Source organism: Notothenia coriiceps, unplaced genomic scaffold (assembly GCF_000735185.1).
Source record: "Notothenia coriiceps isolate Sejong01 unplaced genomic scaffold, NC01 NC01_scaffold00022213, whole genome shotgun sequence".
Lineage (NCBI taxonomy): Eukaryota > Metazoa > Chordata > Actinopteri > Perciformes > Nototheniidae > Notothenia > Notothenia coriiceps.
In genome coordinates this window covers 186,823-213,040 of record NW_011354914.1, presented here as the reverse complement: position 1 = coordinate 213,040, position 26,218 = coordinate 186,823, and the positions used below count along the sequence as shown (strand labels likewise).

General features: G+C 39.1%; 2 protein-coding genes across 4 annotated transcripts in view; both read right to left on the bottom strand.

The window, feature by feature from the left end:
• Positions 1-8,121, bottom strand: part of LOC104953848 (SPARC (osteonectin), cwcv and kazal like domains proteoglycan 2) — a 41,148-nt gene extending 33,027 nt beyond the window's left edge. The window contains exon 1 of the mRNA XM_010780875.1: positions 7,834-8,121. Coding sequence (XP_010779177.1) covers positions 7,834-8,010 — 177 coding nt within the window. The 5' untranslated portion in view covers positions 8,011-8,121. The remainder of the gene's footprint in view (positions 1-7,833) is intronic.
• A 3,438-nt stretch (positions 8,122-11,559) lies between these two features.
• The window catches only part of ascc1 (activating signal cointegrator 1 complex subunit 1), a 16,535-nt gene continuing 1,876 nt past the window's right edge, over positions 11,560-26,218 (bottom strand). Inside the window, exons 4-12 of one of the 3 annotated variants that reach the window (XR_799264.1) lie at positions 25,516-25,694; positions 25,259-25,392; positions 24,033-24,152; positions 23,434-23,555; positions 22,821-22,894; positions 19,885-20,016; positions 16,710-16,772; positions 15,979-16,049; positions 11,560-11,787 (exon numbers count right to left, since the gene is read on the bottom strand). Coding sequence is in view for 1 of the 3 variants with exons in the window: in XM_010780873.1 (XP_010779175.1) it covers positions 19,900-20,016; positions 22,821-22,894; positions 23,434-23,555; positions 24,033-24,152; positions 25,259-25,392; positions 25,516-25,694 (746 nt within the window). In the remaining 2 variants the exon portion in view is untranslated. The remainder of the gene's footprint in view (positions 11,788-15,978; positions 16,050-16,709; positions 16,773-19,884; positions 20,017-22,820; positions 22,895-23,433; positions 23,556-24,032; positions 24,153-25,258; positions 25,393-25,515; positions 25,695-26,218) is intronic. The other 2 variants (XR_799263.1, XM_010780873.1) reach the window with 2 other exon arrangements.

Here is a 26,218-nt window from a genome sequence, read left to right as displayed (position 1 = left end):
CTGCTGTTTAAATTAATTAGACTCCGATAACAAGTCCATTGAAGCCACAGAGGTCTTCCACAACCGTCAAACACATGAGTTTAGAGACCAGCAGCATGGTTAAGAAAAGATAATGAAGATAACCGGCCCAGTTGAAAAGCTGCAGGGATCGGCACGAGACACCTCACAGGGATAGCTAAGTTAAATATGCTAGCTGGCTGATTACACTTAATTCCCCCCGTCTGCCATGGCAATGAGAACAAATTGGGTTGTTGTGGGAGCTGATAAGGCTAATCTCCCGCAGTGGCAGTGGGGTATTACAGTAACACCAGGAGCCACATTGAGATGTCACGTTATGTCTTTAGGAAGGACTACATCACACATAAATGAGATTCTGTCGGGTTCTTTCAACTGAGAAAGCTATTAGCGCTTGAGCTACGCACCCTATCCCCGCTATAGGATTTGCTTGATTAAGGTCATTTCAATATGACTTTGTGGTGCGTATCCATTTCTCTGCCAACTCGACAAATTAACTGTCTCTGTCTCCCACATACACAAACAAAATATATCCACCATATGCCACACATGCTAAATTCAGCTTCAACACAGACAGGATAACAGTCCCAACCAAGCACGTCATTGACACCTGCCTCAGTTAAGACAGAGAGGAGGTCCGTCTCTTCCCTACAAAGCTCTGAGAAAGTCAAGCCAAAGACAGAATAAGCCGTCTTGTCCAAATCATAAATACAAGAGACTGAAAAGAGGCTAAATTCCTCCAGGCAAGATTATGTCCTCAAAGTTTTTTGATTTAAATGTTACAGCACTTGCCCTCTTGGTTCAACAATGAGTGATTTGTGGCTGGCCTAAGGCAAACAATCAATCAATGCCGTGTTGAACCTGGGCACCTTGCATTATTACACCTATTGTTCCTGATCATTTCGTCCGTGTTTGCTCAGAACATGCCTTCATTGCAGCTCGGTCCAGCACAACTCATAATTATGGTCACAACGCGAATCTATCAAAAACATACATAAAAACACCCGAGGCAGATCTGAATGTATTCATGACAGCACTTCTCTGCAGCCCAAATATATTTCCACCTGGCTGATATATGCACAGCTATGTTTGCAGTTTTTTTTTCATTCAGGTTTAATAATTTCCACTCAAATAACAGAGAGTGATTTCAGCTGGGGAAGCTTGTTCTAAAGTGTTTACCCGGTGAAGGGTAAACTCAGGTTTCTGCCTGGTGACTCTGAACAATAACAATAAAGGTTATTGCAGATGAACAGATAGGGGTTTCATTGTCAAGGTGCGAATGAAGTTCCATGTGAGAATAAATAAAGGAGGGTTACTTATCATGAAGATTCTTACTTCTGCTAGGATATACTGTGTGTTATATCTTGTTTTTAAAACCCGAAAAACACATTTCGAAGAGGTTTTAGTGAATCTGAATCTTACCGATTATGTGAAGGTGGGTCAAGTATATTTTTCTCAACACAATCTGAACAACTCAAGTCCACCAGCTAAAACCGAATATAGTACTCTACGATTAGCCTAGGGCTTATATATATATATATAAAGTTCAAACATTCAACCTTTGAGGCAGATTTTTACATTTGTACTGCCTTTTAATGTTCCTTGTTTTGCTTCTAAGCTAGGTTAGCAACATGACTCTAGGGATGGACGTGTTAGTAATAGACCCCAAGAAGCCAAAGCAACCACATTGACAGAAGCAAAAGGCGTTCCAGAAGACAATAAAAACCAACATCTGAATTTTTCTACTTGTTGTAAGTAATGATATAATTATGTTTGGTTGCTTGAAAGCTGGATCACTGATTGAGTATGGGGTGTGCCTCCATAACAGCCATGAATGAAGACAGTACAGAGGCAGAGTGGCAGCATGTATTGCTTTGCCTGCAGCTAGGCATAGAGGAGCTCCACCAGTACAGAGACGACTCTCAGGCAGATGCCACTATAAATAATGCATGAACAATAGAGCCAGAAGAAGAACCTTGGAACGGCTAATTATTCAGCCCGACATTTCAGCGACTCTCTGAGAAGTTAAGGGCTGAAAAAAAATTATGGAATTCAGGCCGTCATTGCTACAGGAGCGGTAGGTGCAGCCAGCATCCATTATTAAAAACATTCATCTACATGTGCTGTCCTATCACAACAAGTAGCTTCCTCGTACTCAGACAGAGAAAAGGAAATGGACTTTTAGACGAGCTGTGGGCCGTGGAACATGATTATGAAAAAGCTTTCCTGTAGTTTGGCGCAGCCGTTGAGCTTCTCTGAGAAAGTGGAGCTTATCTATAGGAGCACAAACAGATCACAGCCTCTCTACTCAATGAGGAATCACCCCTTATCGTGCTGGGAAATCAACAAGATTTCAAATGTGAATCCTGTTTATCCTATTTGAAAACTTGATTTCACCTGAAGTAAACGACATGTATCGTGATGCAAAGAGGATAACAACAAGTTTTCTCTGCACCACTTCTGCCATTTTGATCTCATTAGTGTGCAGTGAACATATTTCCAGAGATAGTTTATTTCGATTTAGATTCACCCAGCAGAGCCGACGGAGATAACTATTAGCTCATTTAACGGTTATGGTTTCACCCGTCTTTATTTCCAACCCCCGCATTGCCATTCACTTTTAATTGGAAATAAGCCTAATTATCACATTTTCTACAATTGCATACTGTCCTCTTGTTCTAATTTTTCATATCCGTAATTAGACTGGCTGTTAGTGCCGGAGCATAAATCCTGTGGGAGGCTAATAAATGACTGAGGTTGATGACAGGAGAGGAAAAAGCCACAGCTGGCAGCGTGTCCTTGAGCGGAGTAAAGGAGCTCTGTGTCTCGGAGAAAAGATGCAGGAGAATCGTGTTTAGCAAAAAAACTAAATGAACCCTGGTCTTGCATTTTTCTCTCACAGAGGAGCTGTGTTAATGTAGCATCAGTGGTCGGGCCATAATCTTAAACAGCACGGATACAAAATGACTGGTTCATAGTTATCATCCGGTTGCTTATTACGGCTTAACGAGTTCTTCCAACCTGTTTACTGTCCTATATGTTGCGATTACGCACTTATATGTTAATCAACCAAAGACTAATATTCAATAATTGTAATAATCTACTACAGCTTTTCAAAAATAAGAATTTGTTTTGCTGCTTTGTAGATCATCTCTATACTTTGGACTGCATTTGGACAACAAATTGTAATCTCAAAAGGCATCATATTCATCTAGGAAGTTTGATAACTGATTTTGGACTTAACATTTTTTTATGACAAGTGCGTTGGAGGGAAATGCAATCTTGAAAGAAAATGAGAAAACTCTCTTACTGCTAAAATATTTATTTGGACAACAAATATATATACCTGATGAAGGCCGGACGGAACAAATCGTTGTGTAGATAAATAATTCAGCGGTTAGCGCACAGTGGTGAACGTGTTTTCTTCCATTGTTGACAATACATAATTGAAACGAGACTAAGAGTCTTCAATCTACTAGCAGCTCTGTGAGGCTTTCCAAAGCAGTGCTGTTAAAATAACATCTGAATGCTCATATTAGGATATGTAGTCCACTGAGCCATGAGACTTAGTACAGACATTATCATACCAGACATATCAAAATCGTTTGTAAACACCATGAAGCTGATAATGACTTGCATTTTTTCTCCGTGCTAATCTTAAAGACCAAAGAGGCTGAGGAGCAATTTACCTGAGGATGATGAGGCAATGTTCCCTCATTAAAAATGTAGCAGGCAGTAGAGCAGGTGCAAACCTTAAACAGCTCTCTGTGGTTGGCTTTAAATTCTGCACAGCTCATTAATGAGTCCTTTCTGTAGACATGGGGGAATCTGGCCGTGAATGAACAGCATAGTATTGTCCACAACAGTTCCCGCTGGGCAGATCCACCCGAACGCACCAGAATGCAAAGTGGAAGAAGAAATACAGTCAAAAAAAGTGTATCAATTCAACTGATTACACCCAAGCTTCTTTTGTGGACACTTTTAACCTGCTGTGTGTGGGTACGTCTTATTCGAATGTGAATACGGGGGGAATCTGGATCCAGAGATTTGATGTCCTGACATTTGCAGTGTGCCATGATTACAGCTCCCATCATAATGGAGCTTGTATAACTGCCTGTAACCTGCTGAGGATAATCCTGACAGCTCCTGCCTCTGCAGCTGTTGCTCTTATTGTTCTTTCTCTCAATGTTTCCTCATTTCGTCTCCATGCAGGGTAATCATATGTACACTGGTCCAATTTAGACACCAGTCCGATCAATCAAACCGCCGTCACAGCTTTACACAGCTTTACACAGCCCACGTAGTGATTTCAGATGCAGAATGAATGTTCCTGTTTGCTGTTTTCACACCACCTGTTTGCCAAGACAACTAGTAAATAAATAAAACCTCTTCACATACCATATGGTGCACCTCACTGCTTGGTACAGCATAGAATAGTCATTTCAGTGCAGTACAAATCCAGCTCGGCATGCTCACAGTATCACATCTCCTCATCAGGTTTCACATGGACTTGAATGGGATTTATATTACCTGTGTTAGACAAATCTACACCAACACTACATTTATTTTTTTTGCACCTCTTACTTCAAGCTAAAGCTTAAGTAGCTTAAAGAAGGGAAATACAAGAAGTATAACAAAATTATGATATTTAATCTTTAAATGTTTACCATTTTGGGAACATGGTTTGTTGGCTTTCTTATTAAGATTTCAGTCGGGCTCCATCCTACCAATTTTATAGTGTGACTGATGTAGAATCATCAAGATTGAAACTCTTAGAAAGTGACAGATTGCTTAGTGATGACAAGGCTGCTGGTAACCAAAGAACTAAAACAAACAAAATGTACTTCCCTGTAACACTACAACTTGTTCTCAATATTATTCTATTAGTTTACGGATTCAAAAAAACAAGATACTCTATGTGTTTACTGGTGAGTCTTTAGGCAAAGCTATTAATCTGCCAGCTTAATAGACCCATATTTAGGTTACAGAAGTCTGTTATTAAATCATTTGTGTATTTGGACTTTAACTACTACTTGCCACTTTATTTGTGCCTCACTCTCAACATGTTGCGATAATTTCACTTGTATTATGTATTTATGTACACACAGTGGATATTTCAAATATCAGCCCCCCCAACTGTTACATATTTAATAGTTTAACAAGCTTGATTCACAGCACATAAATTAAACTTTAATGGTATCGATTAACTGCTATGTTTTCACTTTGACATTTAAGCGGATTTCTCTAATGATCCATTGCAGAAAAAACAAATTAATCCACTGAGACTGAAACTTCAGATGGATGAAGACACTTGTGGAAAAATGAAATGATTTTTCTTATAATCTTGTATCGTGTAGAACCAGTTTATCTGTGGGTCCCTCCAATTACCAGCAACTTCCATCTTTTATTAAAAGCACTTATGTCCCTACAATGCATTATTCAATGTCTTTGTTGTAAGTTTGAAATACCATGAGGTAGATTTACTAACATTTTGCATATGTCGCAATGTGTCTATATCGGCTCCTTAAATACAGTATATGCCAATATCAAATTTACAGAAAGATCAAACAAATCTTCTAAGCACAGTGTGGATGAACATGCCCAAACTGTGCCGCCAAAAAGCCCAGACCCCCACCATGTTCACCCCCTCTGCCAGTTGAGTGCTGGTCCAACTAGACAGGTGAGGCAGACCTCTCCCAAAAAAATCCTGCCAAGATAACATTCAAATACACACATTTGCATGACAAGACAAATTTGCAATTCAATCACAAATTTCCCCGCAAGCTTTCTGTGCCCTGAGGAGTCTGTTTGGACAGATTCCTACACAGCACAGAGCGTGGTCAAAGGTAGTGCAGCTACTGTCTGTTTGACATTGATAAGACTATCTGAGGTGATATTTCTTAGCAGTGAGATAAAATGGCCTGTCTGGTTGTCAAGGTAGAGGCTTGGATCTGAGCCGTTGCCAACTGATCCCTCCTCTGAGATCCCTCACATCCTGATTCCAGCCACATATTCTGTCTTTCAGTACCAGGGAACTGTTACACACCCAAAAACATTACCTCCTGACCCCTAACCAAGCTCTCTGTCTCCCACACATCCTCTGCTCGTTGTGATGTGGATGCTGAGGCGAGGTTGGAGGATATCAAATCTGGCACCCCATTTAAATCAGTGATCAGTATCAAAATATTAGAATCAGGAATGAGCATTAGAGCTACAATGATTCTACTAATCTATTTGTTGATCAACAGGACAAGGATCAATTGATTAATCATAGAAAAAGCCTCTTAAATATAGAGATGTATAGCTTTTATATCATATTAAACTGCATTTCCTTAGGTCACAATCACCTTGGACTGAGAAACTGGAATGGTACATTTCACTGTTTCTAAGTATTTTATTACCAAATAATGAATCAAGTAAATGGTCAAAGGATTAAAACCATTAAACAAAAATGTTAGTTGCAACCGTTTAACACAATACATAAGCGTGCCCTGACTATCTAAACAATTACTAGATAAACACTGGGATATGGAAGTACACAACGTGAGATGAAAATGTATTCAAGAATCACAGATGCACCAATCCATAAAATGCATCAGTATCAGAATCGATACTGACCCTGATAAATGCATAACTTTAAATGCATCTCAATTATCATATAAAATTCAGTTTCTTTATGTCATTCCTTCGTTTAATGAGTTGCACGCACTGAGGTTTACAGACAAATTTAGAAAAAAATAGCGCACTTGAATCAGATCTCTACTGTGCATTTGCCTTGCAGTTGATACACATACCCAATGTAAAGCATATGGTTAAACGCTTCACATATGCTCACATGAAACAACATACATTAGAGACAGCATGACATAACACCTGGCGCACATCCCGGCATTATCATCCTCAATCCTCAGTTAAAACAACGAGATCCCCATCATAACCCCCCCCCCAACATTTAATGGAAGACTGCACATCAGTAGATCATCACTCCTCAGTTAACCGTTAATGGCTCACCTCACACCGAGGGAAGGTTTCCTGTAATATCTCCATGCAAATGTACCCCTGATCAGGTATTTAAATTAGTGGATAAACCAAAAACAAATATCTGGTTGTTTATCTGCTAAGGTGCCTTTTAAATGTTGTCAAACTGTACTTATGTCATTGGTAAAAAAATTGTAATTTGATAAGTTAATTCACCGTTTATTTCTGGTGGATAGCCATGGGTGAACATCATTATCAAAGCTGTCTCTTTACAGCCAAGAACAAACAGATCCAGGGGAGATTAAAACATGTTTGTTCCTTTGTATTTGTGACAATTGATGTCTTACTGTGTGCCTTAAAAGCTCCTCGGTGTCGACCAACATTGTATGTGCAATATAGCAGATCAAAAGGTATTGATCAATGACTGCAAACACTGTTCTATATCACAGTTAACTAGAAGGAGCTTGGAAACGCTTGGAAAGTGACAGATTTTCCTTTTGGTTTATATTTCAATCACTCTTACATGATAAGTTCCAATTCATAAAAAAAAAAATCAATTCAACCATAAAAAAATACATTGTAGAACGTAGGAAAGAGAACAATGCACCTTGCCAAACGTTCTGAACGCACCTTCCTGAGTGGTATTTTAATCCTTTAGTTTAGGGTATTTTTGCACCTCTAATTGCTAATATCGCGTGTGTGTGCACTTCAGGGTTACTGTCAACTGTGCGCAAAATCACCTGAGAAAAAAAACAACCCGCGTTACCTCCACACACAGCATCTCATGCACCCTTTACGACAAAAACACGCCTGTATCATGACCGTAAACACACCACTCACGTCTCTGAAGCGGTTCCAGTGTTTGATCTTTCGCCCGTACTGGGAGATAGTTGACAGCCATTGCTCATCTTCCATGAAATTCCCGGCTTTCCCTGCTTCTTTCTCACTTTTCTCGTCCACCTGGAGCGAGAAGCCCACCAGCAGACACAGGCAAGGGACGATTCTTAATACCACCATGTTGTTCAGTCAGTTTGCTATGGGATGTATCTCCTGCTTTCTGCTTCTGTCCTCCTGCCAAGGATCCACATATAACACTGCTGCTGCTTCAACACACTGAATGTAAATGAGAGAGGAGAGGGAGAGGAGAGGAGAGGAGAGAGAGGGGAGGGAGGGAGAAAGCGAGTAAAGGAGAGATTAGATCCTGCACTAATCATTTATTTCTGCTTACTTGCTTTCATTACTTCACCGTCTTTTTTGTTTGTCTGTACGCAGCCCACACACTTATGAATAGTCACGCTGCAAATCAATCGCACAAGTGGAACAGACGTTTATTGTTGAACTGATAAATTACAATTTTTTTGTGTTATAATGTTTTGGGGAAAATTTGCCAATAAGTCTCACTGATATGCGCTATAGAATGACTCAATTAAACAATAAAGTTGGAAGAAATGTTCGAAATCGCTGCAGTTGAGTTTATACCTTACAGGCAGTAGTGGCTAAACTGGGATCTGTGGATTACTGAGGGTCAGTGAAGGACTCCCACGTGGCCTCAGGGCAAATCAGGTTAAATTTAGCTTCAAATTAGTTTAGCTTCATTCTTAATGTGTTCCCTAGACTTTCAATTTAAAGTGACCCAGATCAGGCATCTGATAGGTGTCTCAACTCTGTTTATTTAGTTTATGCTAATCTACGGTAGGCTATATCAAAATGTGAACCCTACATTTTTAATCTTCTACACTTTTAATCTACAGTAGTTTCGTTCCAGTAATTCAGCAGCAACATCACAGTTGAAATAATCCAATCTAAAATGTCACCTTTTTATTTGGAAATGCATTTTAGAGATTAAGTAATGACTGAACCATGCTTTTCCAATAAATAAAAAATAATAGCAGTACAACCCCGACACAAAGACATTCCACCTCAATTAATAATTTTTTTTGCTACAAATGTATCTGCTACTATTTTTTTGATTAATCATTTGATCTATCAACGGTCAGAAAATGCTAATTAGAAAACAATTTCCTGAAGCCCAAGGAAATGCCTTGAATTGTCTTGTTCTGTTCAATGAAAGGTACAAAACACTGTTCAATTCCCTGGTCAGATTAACAGAGGGCCTCGGGGCAAAAATGAGCCCCTTTGAACTCCCTATTCCCCCCACTACACAAGCAATCTGTGCCTTTTTTTCTACACGAGTGTACTGACCTATGGAACACTGTGTGGTAATTGGATTAAACCGAGATTAGAACAAGTGGGAATTTGCAGAACTACAACCACACATACGCATGCATCCATGTGTTCATGCTTTCCCCCACACACACACAACAGCAGAAACACTTGACCTTCATGCCAAATTTCAAGTCAACCATCTTGGGCGAAAACTATGGCTGGTGACTTTTTAGTTGAAGGACATATCGACAGAGCTGCTAGTGGTGGCAGCTAGCAAAAGGTCTTAACACTGGATGTATTGACACAGGGAAGCTCTTCAAGGCCTCAAGATTACTGTAGAAATAAAGGAAATGTTTGAGAAATTTGAATCAGAAAACTCATGTCTTTTGCATGTTTTTTACTCTTACTGATTTCCATGTAAATCTGTATGACATTTGCCTATTTAATATCCAAACCCTTGACTCCTTGACTACCATTTTAAATAACCTTTCATGGTTTGAACAATGATTCTTTGCACAAAACTAGGACGGATTAAAGAGGTTAAATGTGCTATAAATGCTGCGTTGATGATACCTTTACTTTTAAACTAGTTAAGCTGTACCTGCACATCATTTTTAGTCCACCCACATTATTCCTGCTGTTCCATAAACTCTCCATGCCCTCGCTCCCTCCGCTCTCAATTTCATCCCCATGAAGATAAACGTAATCCAGCACTCTGCTCAGATTCTTTGGAGTTTAAGGTTACCAACATTGGCCGAGGCAGAGTAGCCGGGGGCATGATCGTGTTCCTGTGATGCTGATTAGCTTGCCCGACTGACTCTGGCATCAGAACAGCCGATGTGGCACATGCAGGATTTCCTGAGTGTGCACAGCTCCAGAGGCAGAGGGCAGCAGGAGAAATGTCCCGCATGCATCAGCCAGCTGTGCACATCACCAGCACGAGGTGTCGGACATGATGTGTTAATCAAGAGGTCGCCATCAGTCATGTCATGATCAGAATGAATGTGCTGCAGATGACTGGTCACACAGCTGAGTAGGGAAGCATTTAAAAAGGACTGTGTTCCGCTTTGCTTCATTAGCTTTTGAAGAGGGTTTGAAAGCAGAGATGTTGTTAGGAGTGGGACTCTGGTCTCCTGAGGAAAATCCACACAAACAGCAACAGCAAATGGAAAACAAGTTGATGAAAGCTGTGTGGTTCATCTTTTAAGATGCTAAGTTGTAGGGATGAGAAGACTCAAAGGATTTTTATTTTTTAAATTTGCAGACGGCTTTCTTCTGCTCCATCAATATCTAAAGGAGTGACCAGGACCAGTGATACAGAACATTAGGTACAGGCAAAAAGGACGTTTCGTGCTTCACTGATCAGAGTGAATTGTCAGTCAGAGATCAATGTCTCTACAAGAGAAATCATTTCAGCTGTGATCTGCTTTGATCTGCTCCCTTCCATCTCTTTAAATAACAACTTTTGATTGTTGTTTTTTTATTGTGCACAATTCATTTACTTGAGGAATCAAATAGATTCACTTTTCAAAATGCTCAGTGACTATTTGTGCCTCTTAATGTTGATGACAGTGGGGAAAAACCTCAGATGCAATGATATTAAGTAGGGGTTTGGCCATATGGAGATACTGACGATTAATCGTGATGTTTAAAAATTGAAATATGTTATCAGTACTGACCGTTCATTGGTGAGAATAGTGCTAAAGACAGGTCAAATTCAAAAACGTGTTTAGCTCAGCTACACTGCAGTTTTTGAAACCATTTGTCATGAATGTAGCTACGAAAAAAGAAAAAAAACATTATTTTTCCTGCCTACAGAACTCTGATTGATTGACAGTTTCTCCCTTCTACAGAAACAGAGAGCTCTACAGCAGACCTTAAATCACTGACCAATTCAGATGCTCTTAATCAGCTACCTTATTCAGTAAAACAAGTGTGTACATATTCTCACATGATATAACAGTCCCCTAATCTTGTGTTAAAAGTGCAAGCAGCTACACTTAACCAGTTCAATATCTTGTTGTACATATCAGAGCTACGCTGTGGAAGAGTGCCTTTAAGGGGATTAACTAATGTCATCAGTTCGCTGTGTATCTCTCTAGGACGATGTTGATAAAACTTATCTATCCTGTTCACCAAGCATAAATCAGTTTACACAAAAGGAGTCGGGGGGAGGAAAGCTTAATTTGAATAACATCAGACATGACAGCTTGTAGAAACACGTAGAGGGGTTTGCTTATCTATAAATATTAGCTGTGTACAAATGTAAACACATGCCTTCTGTGTCTTACGAATAAGCCTCCGCTGCTTATCGAGGCTGTACATATTCTCACGTGATGTAACAACTACGCCAGGATCGCTTCTGGAACTACAACAATTAATTGCAACAGGCCAAGGGTGGATGCTTTGCACATTTATTTATTCCTGCCAGAATGTTCAAATGGAGCACCTCTTCCAGCATGAAGGAAAACATAACCCCAACAAATGTTCATTTTCCAACTGAAAAAATCAGCTAGGATGCAAAGACACGCTGTTGTAAGTCCATTCATGTTCATCATCTGGTGTTTCCCACAATGCTTCGCTCCCGACAGAGAGTTGCTTCATGCTGCTGCCGTGTTTATCCATGACCTGCAACAACAAGAAATCAGGGTTTCATATTTACTATACTAGGACTTCAAGTAATGGTTATTTTTAATCTACAGTAACTGTGTTGACTGATAGAACAATATGTTATTTAGTCTATGAAATGTCAGAAAACAGGGGAAATTATCCAAGGAGCCATATTTGGCCGTGTTGTCTGACCAACATTCCAATACCCAAAACATTTCAATTTTCAATGATATAAATCAAACTAAAGCGGATAATCCTCACAGTTGAAAAGCTGCAACAAATGAAGGTTTGACGTGTTTGATAAATGGCTAAAACGATAAATCCGATATTGTTGAGTGATTTCTCTCTATGAATGTATTGAATAATCTGACTAATGACAGAAGGGGTTAGATGACAGTTTTCAAATAATTAGTAACAGTATTAAAACAAACACTAATATACACAATATAATTAGTACAACTTTATACATCTCAGTGTGTTAAGATTCTTTGATGCATCGAGTCATATCCTTTATATTATTTTTTGTAATTAACTTGAGTATGTTCCATCTGTATGTTGTTATTTTTAAGCACAATCCTGTACCAAAATGTATTAAACATTGATGACACAATAAAACAAACCCCTTTCTGCTTCTGAATTTCTTCTACAACAGCCCCCAGTGCTTGTTTGCAGTTACTTCTGTGAACGGGGCTACCACTGCAAAGTGACGGTGCATGAAGAGAAAATGGAGCCTGAAAGCACGTTCCTGGGTGGGAGAACCATCAAAATAAGTGATTTTGAAAGTTCAGGAAAGAATAAACCACAGCGGTAGGCATTTAATAAGTAATCTCGAGTGACTTACAGCTGTAAGTGGAGCTGCTTTAAACGCGTATAGATCTAATTCAATTGAACTCAAACTGGGTCACACAGCTATTATAAGTGCAGAGTTAGTTGAGAGCAGTCTGAGAGCAGTTTGCATTTGCAGGGAAAGCAGGGTAGGTGCTGTTTTTCACTGCAGGCTGCTGCAGCATGGGTGGAACAGAGCGTAACAACTTTTCAATTAAATGAACACAAAAGACAGAAGCTGGCAAATATTCTGAACCCTGACACTCAGTCTCAAAGATTATTTATTTTCAGTCTGCATATCCAGCTTATACTAGTCACTAGAAATGACAAATCCCCATCAGTTTCGCTACTCTACATCCTACCAATAAATAACAGCATTAAGGGCTGTGTGACTGGATCTGAAAGACTTTGGAGGGGATGGAGAAAACAAAGGATTTGTTTACAGTATCCGACAGAGTTAGTTTACAGCAGTGAAGCTCAATGTCTGCATATTAAACCTGCATCGATCAAGGTGTTAGCGACTAGCTGGTGAAGGTATGGAGCGTTTAGCTGCTAAAGAGCCAGTGTGTCCCTCATGAGTTTTGGAGGAGTTAAAATCTGAGATAAAAAGAGAGGGATATTGGACTTGTATTTGTAAGGTGAGAAAAGGCCAGAAACAAGACTCCAGAAGAATGGAAATGCTTCTCCCTCTATACTTATTCGGGAATGTAGCTAACAAATTCTCTATAATATCGTAGTTGTGATACGTTCGGTTTACAGCTTGGTTTGCCCCCAAGCTGACAGAAAATCAAGTAATGCTGCTTTCATTTCTTCACTTGAATAATTTCAAATTCAAACAAAGATCCTCATCCAACCTCCTCAATCCTTAAAGTGGACCTATCATGCTATATTTGAATAATATATTGTAGGGCCATACCTATATAAAACATGTCTGTGAAGTTTTTTTTTCAAAAATACCAAACAGATCATGCATTTTAGCCATCCCTCATTTCGCTCTATTCCAGCCCTGTCTTGACAAGGGCTGATTCTGTGGCAAATGGGCTGTAGCTGACCACGCCCCCCTACAAAGGAGGGGGGCGAGGCACGAGCGTCATGTAACCATGTTGTTCCCATGCTGTTACCATGCCACGCAACCTCTCATTCCCCTGATAGGTGGAGAGTTGCCCATATAGGCGGAGCAACCCGTTTCTGATGTCAGAACAATTTCAAATCTGGATCAGTCTGTATCAGATCCGTTGCAGCCCCGTTTTTAGAGATTTGGGTATGGAGGAAAAGAGAGAGGGTTGTGTTTTCTGACACTTGGTGAGTTCCCTGACACACAGGGGAAACATATTCATGTATAAAAAGACGTACAAAAGTGCATTTTGCATGATAGGTCCCCTTTAAGTTGGCAATACTAAATACACTTATTTTAAGTGTTATTGGGAAATGTATTCACTCCCCAATGACTCTAATTTAATTTAACAGTTAATCATTTAATAAATGTGTAAAGTAAACATGTCAAATATTAACTAGTTCCAGCTCCTCAAATACGAGAAATTGCAGCTCTCAGTGACATTTTTTCCTAGCAGTTTCTGAAGTGCAGTGCCTAAATAAGTGTAATGACGCTAATATGCCGACCTGCTTAAGTGTGGTGGTGTTTTGTTTCCAGATAATAATATGTTCCTGTGCAACAAACTTAAAAAAACATTTTCAGAAGTATACAACTGGAAATAACATATTAGATATGACAATAAACATTGCAACGAAACGAATAAACTAAACAAGCATTTTTAACATTTCATCTAGGGTTATGCTGAATTGTTGGTCATATTTCAATATTTTCTGACATTTATTCATCAGACAATTATCAGGACAAAGTAACAGAGATGAAGGGATAATGGAAATGTGTTGTTGTGCAAAGTGTACAGGGAGTAAACAACAGCTCTGAATGACTACCTGCTGTTCAAACACACTGGGCTTTGTGCCTCTGCTCCTGTGTGAATGCCTCCAGCATCAACAGACGTGGACAGCTGCACTCTGAATGATAAAGGGCTGCAGCAGGGATCACCTGCCTCCTCGCAGGAGACGCAAATTAGACATTTCAAATACTCTCGCCCTGGCTGTCCATCAGGACCGCTCATGCCCATTAGTGACAGAATGATTAGTGTGACATTCAAACGGCACTGACACTCAGCTGGAGTCACATCCAACATGAGAGCACAATCAAAGGGAGGCGGGCTGGCGTATATCACCACTAACAATATCCAATTTGAAAGATGTGCCTGCTTTGTCGAGCGGGACGAGTAATATAGCACCTTTGTAACTTCTCCTGGATAGACGTGTTTGATCCATCAAAAGATCTCCTTTAAATAATCTAAGGATTCAAGCTTGTTAAGGTGAAAACATGACACCAGGAATACAAAGCTACCTACTGAAATGTCATCTGAGCAGCTTCCTGCTGTCAAACTCACACTTTCAGTTAATTGGATTTGGATTTTAATATTCTATGAACCTGATCAACCCTCGTGCTTTAGAGAGCTCAATCGATTTCATGAGGGCTATTACTCAGAGCTAACAAATCGAACATATCTACTCTTTTAAAAAAGGTCACGTCTGTCAAACATATATCTTTTTTCCAGCGCTCTGAATGAACGTTTTGAAACACCCGTTATGAGAACCAAAAAGCTAAATGTGCAGAAAAAAAAGGTTGATATTGATCAAGTAAGACCTATTTCCAACAGCTTTTGCATAAAAAAGGCTCATTTGGAACTTGAATGAAATTCAATATGCAAATTAGATGGAGGCCTAAACAATGCTTGGTTGAGGTTACACAAGATTTCCGTTAACAACACGCGTGAATTCTCATTATAAAAGGTTCACTGTAAGTTTAACAGGGCTCACCTAGGAGATTGCTTTGCTTTCACTTGTTTCAAAATGGCTGCCCTTTATTTCTCTTCCTTTAACATGAGGGAAAAATAGTAATGTGAGTTTTTTAACAACTGGTTGTACTTTGCAAGGGCTTGTTTTCTGTGCCTTTAGCCTTTTCTACTCATAAAGACTATTTGACTTATGAATGCATGTAAACAAAAACATACACAGATGCTGAAAAAGTAACTTGATCCTTAGTTAACATTTTTAATTGAAAGCCAGCTCCCGTGTCTCCTCAGATCTTTCAAAAATAAGGATGCGGATCCACAGAGGAAAAAGGTATGCAGGAACACAAACAGACACAGAGGTCTCATTAATCTGTCTTATTGAAAGGGAGGTATGCTAGTCTCGACATCTCAAGGGTCCGGTGGGACGTTCCCACAGCAGGAAGCACGGAGATGACTAATTAGGGTGAGAAATGTGGCGGGGACAGAAAAAAGATGTACTCGTCGGGCAGTGCGTAAGCAAACTCACCCACACAGACAACATACGGTAGCAGCATGATTTGGTTAAGTCAATGCTTTTACCCCCCAACAAAGATACATCTGTGGAAAACAAACAAAAAGTGTATGTACTATTATGTATGTACTTTTGTTACATTTATTGTATGTGACTTAAATGTATATGATCAACTAAGGAAGCCTCTCAAATGTAAGAATCTTTCATTGTTCTGTTGTATATCGTCGTAGATTGAAATTTCTATGGGTTTTAGGCTGTTAATTCGACAAAACAAGGGATTTAAAAACGTTGCTTTACGCCATCAATGATTGTAGGTATAATGCAGATATACGTGTTGTAATTAAAACCTAATGAATGACAAAATAGTAAAAACAAAAGCTGTAATAATTTAAATTATGTCTATGAGAAGTTTTAATCGGTGCCAATTAGCATGTTGTTTAAAAATGTCATTATATGCTCATAATTTGACTATGTGAGTTATGAACAGTTCATAAATTGTTAATTTTGTCGTTAAATGCTCATTTCGACCATGTTCCATTTCACATATTATAGTACTAAATGATTGTTATAAAAAAATTGAGGAAATATTCACTATTATTGAGAAGTATTCAGCTATCGCACCCCTCGTCCGATATATTCCTACTCAAATGCATCAAAACACAAGCATGGTGATTTAAATAAACAGAAACCCCAAACATCTTATATAGAAATCTGTCAAATGGAATATGTCCGATGTAGGATGTTACCTCCAGGGTTTTCAGTGTGATCATTAGTGAAGACATCTGGCCAGCACATCCTAAATCATGTCCCTGCCAAAAGAAACAAGAATGCATATTCTCAATGAATTCTATTAACTTACAAATCCTCTTCTCTCCCTCTCTGTGTGAGCAATACTATTGGCAGAATCCTCACCGTATCTGTTACCTGAGAGAGAGTGGCGTTATGCTGGATGTGTACTCCTGACCCACTAACAAGCATGCTCTCAGGAGACAGGAAGTGGATAATTAGGTGCCTCCCTTGAGTCTAGAAAGATACATTTTAGACCCAGACAGTGGCACAGTAAGTGCACGGACGGCTCTGCTGGCTGACTCAATTTGCATGTCCCTTTCTAATGGCGTCTGTTGACATGGCTCCAGGGGAACAGGGGAGGGTGGACAGCATGGGATGGCAGAGCTGACAAACAAAAAGCACCCTCACTTTCCATCAGTGTAACTTTGGCTGCGCTGCGATCGCCCTTCTGCATGCCAAGCAGAGCACATCGGCAGCTGAGGGGAAGGCTGAAAAAAAAAAACTCTGACGTGGAGAGCAAGAGGCTCTGTGTCCGATGTCTGTATTCGCTGACACATTCGACAGACGGGAGTGGGAACAAGGTTGTGGCTTCGTCAGGGGAGGGCACTGATAAGAAAGATGGAGGAAGAAAAAAAACCTGGTGCAATAAATCATGTCTGTGACGCATTAGCACATTCATGAGGCAGAGAGATGAAAGGAAATCGGTAGAACTTGCTTATGATCAGTGTGAAAACAGAACCTTTCAGAACAGCTATGAAAGTTTTCTAGTTTGGTACACGGTGTTTACTTTGAAACTTTCTGAGTTTCTCAAAATGATTGGCTGAAAAGCGGTTGAAAAAAAACTTTGACCAGCTATAGCAGCTGTCACGGCGCAGCAGGAATCATCACATTATTCAGAAAATGCCATTAGAACTGACTTTCAAACTGGATGTATACAAGATGTACCAGGCAATAATCTCACAAGAATGGACATGTAGGCACATTTTGACAGAAAGTAGGGTAGCACTGTATTTGGATGTTGATACTTACCAGGTGACGACAAGTAAAAGTTCAAACAGGAAGAAGATCCTTTCGGTAAGTTTAAAGAAGTCCTGATGTCATGGCTCCAAAATGTAAATGAAGCATTGTCTGTGAAATGTAGACTAGTGTGTTAGCAGCATAGCTACTCAAGGTGGAGCTAAGTTTTACTTAATATACTGCTGGCTGGTTTCCTCAATAACAATATTTAATTGTATGAACATTCTTAAATCAGTTGTGTATGTAAAATATGACAATGCAAAGTCACTATTCCCACACAACGAATGTAGTGGAGTAAAAAGTACAATATCTGCCTCTGTTTCTCAAAATGGTCCTTATGTGCAATACCTGGGGAAATGTAATTGGTTACATTAAGCACTATGTTCATCAAAATGTCCCTTTTATAGAAATTGGTCCCAGCTTTACAAAAATCTACCCTGATAGCCCTGGAAATATAACCGGATCCACAACTATTTGAACAAACATTTAGCTGCTTTAGATCTTCAACAGTCCAAATTCACACACACAAAGGCATCATCTCCTCCTCTATGATAACAGTTTTGCCCACAAGGTAACATTATTCTACTGGTACAGTGATACTAAATAAAAACTATCCATTGTGAAGAACAAATCCTCATACATACAATGGTCAAGGCAGAGATTTTTTTAATGTTGATTTCTGCTTTTGTCATGTTTCTTTTTGATCGTCTGTTCCATTGAAAAACCCATTTATCGTTTACTTTGATGTCATTTGCCTCAAACTCCCTGAAGAGAACCAAATAAAAGATTTGACTATCGAGCCTTTCAAATAATTTGAGAGCGTGTTTCATATCTAAATGCTTGATCATTTCAATCATTCTGAACTTGTGATCATTTTAGTTTTTCCTGCATAAATTGCTCCCATAGAGTTTTAGGAAACAAATAATTTGATTCAAATAGATAGGTGGAAGGAGGCACTTGGAGAAACAAAAAAAGATCTTTGCTGCCACCTACTGGACACTGCCATTATAACAGCTTCAGCTAACCAAAAAGGTTTTGAATTTTGAATTTCCCACCTCAGAAAATGCTCGTCCGTGTAGAACAGGGGTGGGGAACCCCCGGGCCGTATACGGCACGCGAGACCAATTGGTACGGCCCTCGAGGTAATTTATAAACACACGCAAAAAAGAAAACAATTAAAGAAATTAAACAAGCGAGTGCCTGTTTTTCCTGGCCAAGGTGAGGGTCCTTGAACACAACAAAAGCCTAACGTGGTCTATGTCTCGTCTCTGACAGGGGTGCAGTTCTGCTGGGGAGCACCAGAACGTCGCTCCGGCACTTTCACAAATTGCAGTACCCATAAGGAGCCATAAGGAGCTTAGTTGTAAGCCCAGTGGCGATCTGTTCATCTGTCATACTGATCATACTGTCAATAACTTTGTTGTTATTAGCATCTGGTTAGCTAGCTATGCTAACGAATATAAGCTTTTTCTACAACCAGTGAGGTAAAGGCACATCTTTATATGATCATTATAGTTATAAAAAAATAAGAGAATAAAGTAAACAGGTATAAAATACTATATGACAGTAAAAAAAAAAGTTGTTATTAATAAACAAGAAAGAATACAGTTTGAAAGGGGAGTGATTTGTAAAGTATTCATAAAGAAAAATAAATCTGCTTACAGTTCTGTTTCATATGGGTGTTGAGAGGGTATCCATAGATCTCTTCATGTTGCTCTCAAAGTGCACCAGATTGATGCTTTTGACTTCAACATTTAAAAAAATGGGGGCATGCTCCCCAGGGAAGATTTTTTTTTTTTCCCTAGAGGAGGTTAGGTCCCCCCCCCTTACTTAAATCATGTTCACATGGATAGGAAACTAAATACATTTGCACGCATCTTGTGTCCATATCTTTCTGTTTTGGTGGTCATGCCACAACCGTGCACGTGCATGCATGCGTGAGTCTTGGTAAAATATCTGGATTAAGAGGTTGCTTTTTCTTTGCACAGCATGAAAGAAAGGCCAAATGAATGGGCTGTGATTTTAGTATTTTTAAGCAGAGGCCAATAATTTGTACGGCCCTCGGAGGATGTTGTAAAAATGTAAATGGCCCTTGAGAGGAAAAAGGTTCCCCACCCCTGGTGTTGAAGCTCATGAGAAGTTGGCGCTCCCTGCAGAGGTGTAGTAGCCCGTACAGTCTGAGGAATATCTCTGGGACAGCAGCACCGTATTCAACCCAAACTCTCCAAAACGATAAGCACCAAATTTCTGTAATGAAAAACAGAAAACGTCTTCAAATTATGAAATATAAACGTATACAATACAAAGCCTCAACACCATTATAAAACCATATTCCCAGATTTTTAAAAAAGTAATCCCAACTCTCAATGATTTAGATAGTAAGCACTTTGCTTGAAGAGTTGACCTTACTCGTTAAACTCTGTCACTCACAAACATGGCGTTACCATGGTTACTGTGCAAGTGAGAGTGGTAAGCAGCACCCTTGTGTCATTTTCAGAGAAAATAAAATGAAGGGTTTTGTAATTCAAACAAACATACTGTCTGCACCACAGTGGAGGGAAGGTGATTTTGAAGCTGTTTTTATCTGCAGATTCAACTGGGTGTCACATTTCAGTCGTCGTCACACACAAAGAAACCACAAGTGCTGCTCACAAAATAAAATAAAAATCAATCCAAACCCTCCTCTTTGAGCTTTAAAAAGGAACGCTCTTCTTCTTTCACATAACAGCTTTAATCAATATACTCTGGAGCAGTACATCTCTCCACCGAATACATTTTTTAGCACCTTATATTTTAGCTTGGTTTGTTAAATGTTACAAATCTTAAACCAGTACTGAGGGAATAAACATCTGAAAACATACAAAGGGAAACATATAACAAATCTTTCTGACAATTTTTGTAATTGTAAGCTGCATTATAACTATTGTTTATTTTTTTTTAAGAAAGGACAATGATGCACATTAATGAACATGAGCCTTTGAGTCCATCTTGTAAATGTGGCAGATTTAGCCAATAAAGCTAATTTCCATCTGCAGTCCCTGGCATGTTGATGGCATTAAAAGAAAACAAAAAGGAAAGATTGACACATGAGCACAATGACGGCACATCATTATTATTTTTTGTTTATTTTATTTTACTATATTTATTTGTTTGCCTGTGCTTGTTTGTCTACCCTCCCTCATTGTAGAGGCTAAGCCAACACTTTAAGCCTCTGAGGATCCGCTTGGTGGGTGTAATTGACGCAGACAAGTTTGCTGCCGAAGAAAGGTCAGAAACAAAGTTTCCAGTTTGAAACAGTCCATTTATTTCCATTTTACTGGTATCCATTTTACTTGCTTCTTTCCATATTCACCACACGATATTACCGTTTACACAATACCTTTGCTTTGCTTGTAATCCCGTGTTTGTGTTTGTGTGTGTGTGTGCTCCGTGTGTGTGTGTGTGCTCCGTGTGTGTGTGTGTGTGTGTGTGTTCTCCGTGTGTGTGCTCTCCGTGTGTGGTCAAAAACTGTATGGCCTTCCGGCGGAACCTCTCACCCTCCCACCAAACATAGGTTCCTACCTTTATACCCACAGATGTTAATTGGCTCCTACACTCATACTGTAAAGCGTCTTTGAGTTATGAAAAGCGCTATATAAATAAAATGTATTATTATTATTATAAGCACAGGCGCACACACACTTTGTACATTTGTTTTGAGAAGAGCAGTATAAATATACACGTGTAGCCGAGACCATTTTTGATCACTTCTTCACATGTTTATACACATCTATGCAATACGATGTTTCCTGTTCCACACCAGAGGACAAAAACCCACAACAAGAAATAAAAGATGGCTGATTTCCACTTAGCTTCATCAGGTTCAGGGTCTTTGTATTGTGAATGCTTGATCACTGTCACAGCTTATTGTAGAACATAACAGAGCCTTATTTGTAACACCTGTGCTTTTGCTACAGTATCAAGTCAAAACGTCTGCTATAAATAAACATTTATATAGGCCTTACTATATAAATGTTCCAACTAAAACTGAGTATCATATATTGAAGATAACAGGACTGGAGATTTAAAAACTAAAAAATTGATTTGAAATAGGGAACTTCTAACTGGCTTCTAAGTCAATCAGGTGAGCTAATTACATTTTGCAGCTGGCCTGGGAACATAATCATTTAATACCAGCCTGAAATCAAAACACCATTACGATGGGTAGGGGTGAGTCGGCACTAAAATGAACTCTATTACCCTTTGTGCATGCTAGAGTGGTATTCAAATGTTCCCCTGCAAAAACCATAATCCCTCTTTTTGAAAGGCCTATTAATAAGCTCTCATATCCAAATGCAACTCCAGAAGCAGTTGAAATGTCAACAGCCGTTAAAAACATTCAAACAGTGTGTTGAATGTTAGCACAGTGTTGCAACAGTTGTATGGTGCAAGGTCTAAATAAAGCATTCAGAAGTTTACTTTACCCATTTTTTTACGAATTGAACCACAATTATTTTATCTAAATGTCTTTTGAAGAGTACTTTACTGCCAAAACGATCAAGTTCTCATCCCACATTACCTTGAATTTGAGAATAAAACCTTGTTTCTCATGCATACCTGAACGGTGAACGAATGATCCAAAAACATTAGGAAAATGATTGCTTTAGTAAATGGGAGCTGTCTTCAAAACAACAGTAAAACAACCGCTTACCAACTTTCACACACAAATAATCCAAGCCTCATTTATCCAGTTCACTATTTCCCAAACATGTGCATTTTTAAGTAAACCTTACCTAAACTTACTTTTTTTGTTACAGTTTTTGCTGTAGTCAAACGTGGCACCAATGAAATGCAAGAAGAACTGTGTTTTTTTTTATCATGAAATGTTCCTTTTGGGGTTGAATATCTGGACTATTGACAGGCAATCTTTCATCGGGCCTATAAAAAAAACCTTCTAAATCTCCATGTGTAATGGCATCTGGTATTGACATCAGTGAAGCAGTGAGCACAGGTCTGGATGTTTCTAATGCTGCAGTATTTGAAGGTGCAGGAAGGAGTGAGTTTCCTCTAACCTTTAATATGTTTCTGGCATCAAAAGCCTCTCGTTCACTCATGGTTTGTCTCCCTGGGCCGCCCGCTTCTTCGACTGAAAAACACCAGAGTGTAAAAGACAAGCTAAACAGTGCAGCACTGAACAAAGAAAACAAATAACTTATGTCATTAAGTTGCTGCTACAGTGTAGCAATAACAAGGTGACAATCAAGGGCATTCAGTTGTGACACAGGGACTAAGGAGAAGAAATAAACACTGAATGTTAATCGTCTGGCAAACACGATCAGCAGTGACAGGCCCCCCTCCCTTGTGCTGTGTTGTTGGTCAGCTCAGTGCAAATTTGAGAACTGGGGCTGGTCTTTATCCATGGCCAAACTGAATGAAGCCATTGTCAAAATACTTGGAAAACACGGCCGCTTGGCGCACGTCAACAGAGCTGTAGCCAAACAGAGATCTGGCTGCCTGTCGGGTATATTAAGGAATTTGTTGTTGCAGTTGTTAAAGGATTCAGCGTTTTCGTCACTCCACTCCAGGGGACATTGGCAAATAGGGTGAGGGAAAGAGCTATCAATGTGGTCACACAACAGATCAACAACTACTGGCAAATATACTGCTCGCATGTAATGTCTCTACCTGAGTCCTTTCTGAACAGAGTGTTAATGACGGTGCCGTGCAGCTTCACTCTGTCCCACTCTCTCACCATCAACCCTGCGGAGACAAAGTGCTCCACCAGCCGGTCCGCGATCAGCTGCAACCTGAAGAGCAGAAATACATTAAAAAAATATGACATGTCAATTTTGTCCATGTATTTATTTTTTCACAGGATATTTGTATTTATTGCGTCTGGCTCTGTTCATTTTTCAGCTTCTTTGAAGTTGAAGAAAATGTTTCTTGTATCAGAAACATTTACATTTCATGTTTTTTACTGCAGACAGATATGTATGTATGTAATAATGCAGTATATGAGTACGTATTTCTATATCATTTATTTTTCTGTCTTTAGCGTAGGTTGTGGGATGTGTGTGGATGTCTGTAAAAAAATAAACGTGTACTTTTTGTAATATAAGAGAAAAATACATTATACAATATATATAATACATGTGTTTTGTATTACTTTAATTCATTGCTGAATGGTTGATTGTATGTGTCCATCTCTTTGTTATAAAAATAAAAATACATTATTTGATCACAAATATTATTTTCTCCATAGGATTTGTTATTGATCCACTTACTTGTCAGATTTGTCTTTCGCGTTGACTTTGGCATACAATACATCCACCATGCCCGGGTCATCATTCATGTACTCTATGCCCGTCACCTCCAACGCCAGAGGGTTTCCTTCTGTGATGTCCCTGATGGCGGACAGCAAAAAAAAAAAAAGAATTGTGACCCACCTGGCACATTTTTCAGACCCTAAATGTTGAGCAAGCAATAAACTGGAATACAATGGTCTATTTGTAATACTGTGCTGGAATCTAATCTATTATTTGTGTTGGTTATGCGAGTTCACTTGTTATTCTAACTAATCTAATCATTATTATGTAATCTGCTCCAACCATTCTGTGGCCCAGATTCCCTTTGTTACTACTAAGATACGAATACTTAAAAGTGGGTCACAAATTTACACTTTCTTTCTTCTTTAAGGTTCCATTATTTCTTATAACAGGTCGGCCAAGTAGATTAAGCATATGTTACAGTACACTAGGGCTGCTCGATTATGGCCAAAATCATAACCTCGATTATTTGGGTCAATAATTGATATCACGATTATTAAAAACGATTATCCATTTACTTTAAAAAATATCAACTTATTGAAAGAAAAAAGGCGTAGTATGTTTTTAACAGTTGATTACCCTGATCTTTAAGTATAATTCAATTGAAAAACCAATACAAAAAATAATTTATATTTTTTTTTTAAAATAAATAATAATAAAGAAAATAAAAAAATAATCGTTTTATTTCGATTATGTTGTTTTCATAATCGTTGCAAGCCAAAGTCGTAATTGCGATTAAAATACGATTCATTGAGCAGCCCTACAGTACACACCATATTTGTTGGGGACTATTTTCTGCTATGGATTTGGTGCCCTAGTAAGTATTAACAGCAGCGAAATGGTATATTCAGGTTTGACAAAAAATAAACTACAGTCCACACTTTGTTAGTAATGAAGGGACACCAAGGACAACAGTGTGGTTCACTATTTGTGTTTGATGTGCGTTTGTTTCTATGGCATAAAAGGAACAACTTATTTCAGGCTTTGGTTACAGCAACAATACTTGTGTGTGTAGGATCAGCTCATTGCTAGTTTAAATGGGCTTTGTTAACAACATTTTAAATATAATCTGTTCCTAGATTATGCCTTAAAGCAGTATATGTTGTTTTTGTTTCCCAACAGTATTCCAAAATAACTGTGTTTTTTTGTTTTTGTCACAGTCACACAACTTGTTTTGCCCTTACCGGATAAAGTGTTGACACTGTTGGAGGTGTTCACATGCTTTTCTCACTTCTGTCTCATTTAACAGAGCAAGGGTGCCGATTGTCATGTGAAGCTTTGCAGGGTTCTGAAAGATGCTCCCCTCAACTCCATGATCCTACACATAAAGTAAAAAAGATTTGTAAATACAGAATGTATTGAGGATATAATGTGCTGATCTTAGACAAGACACCGCCCTTGCCCCTCATCATTGCAACATGTAGGTTTCCTTCTACAGTACCTGTGAGCACTGCTTCAACACCTCGTCTTTAAAGGTCAGGAATCCTTCTTGGATTTTGGGATTACTCAAAGGGAATGACAGGAAATGTGTGAAAGGTTGCTTCTTCCGGTAACTCTCAACAAGGAGCTCAACACGTGTGACTGCAGATGAGACTGCAGCTTTATGGGAACCTGTGATAACTGTCAGGCAGAGAAATTAAATTAAAGAAAATATTTTTGTTTCAGAAAGTGCTCTCTAACGTTTTATTATATACACTGAACAAAAATATAAACGCAACACTTTTGTTTTTGCTCCCATTTTTCATGAGATGAACTCAAAGATCTAAAACATTTTCTACATACACAAAATAACCATTTCTCTCAAATATTGTTCACAAATAAAAATCTATGATAGCGAGCACTTCTCCTTTGCCAAGATAATCCATCCCACCTCACAGGTGTGGCATATCAAGGTGCTGATTAGACAGCATGATTATTGCACAGGTGTGCCTTAGGCTGGCCACAATAAAAGGCCACTCTGAAACGTGCATTTTTGCTTTATTGGGGGGGTCTGGGGGGGTCCGAAAACCAGTCAGTATCTGGTGTGAGGGTTAGGATTAGGGTTAGGGTTAGGGTTAGGGTAATGTTGGGAATCGAGTGGCCCATGGTGGTGGTGGGGTTATGGTATGGGCAGGCGTATGTTATGGACGACGAACACAGGCCAC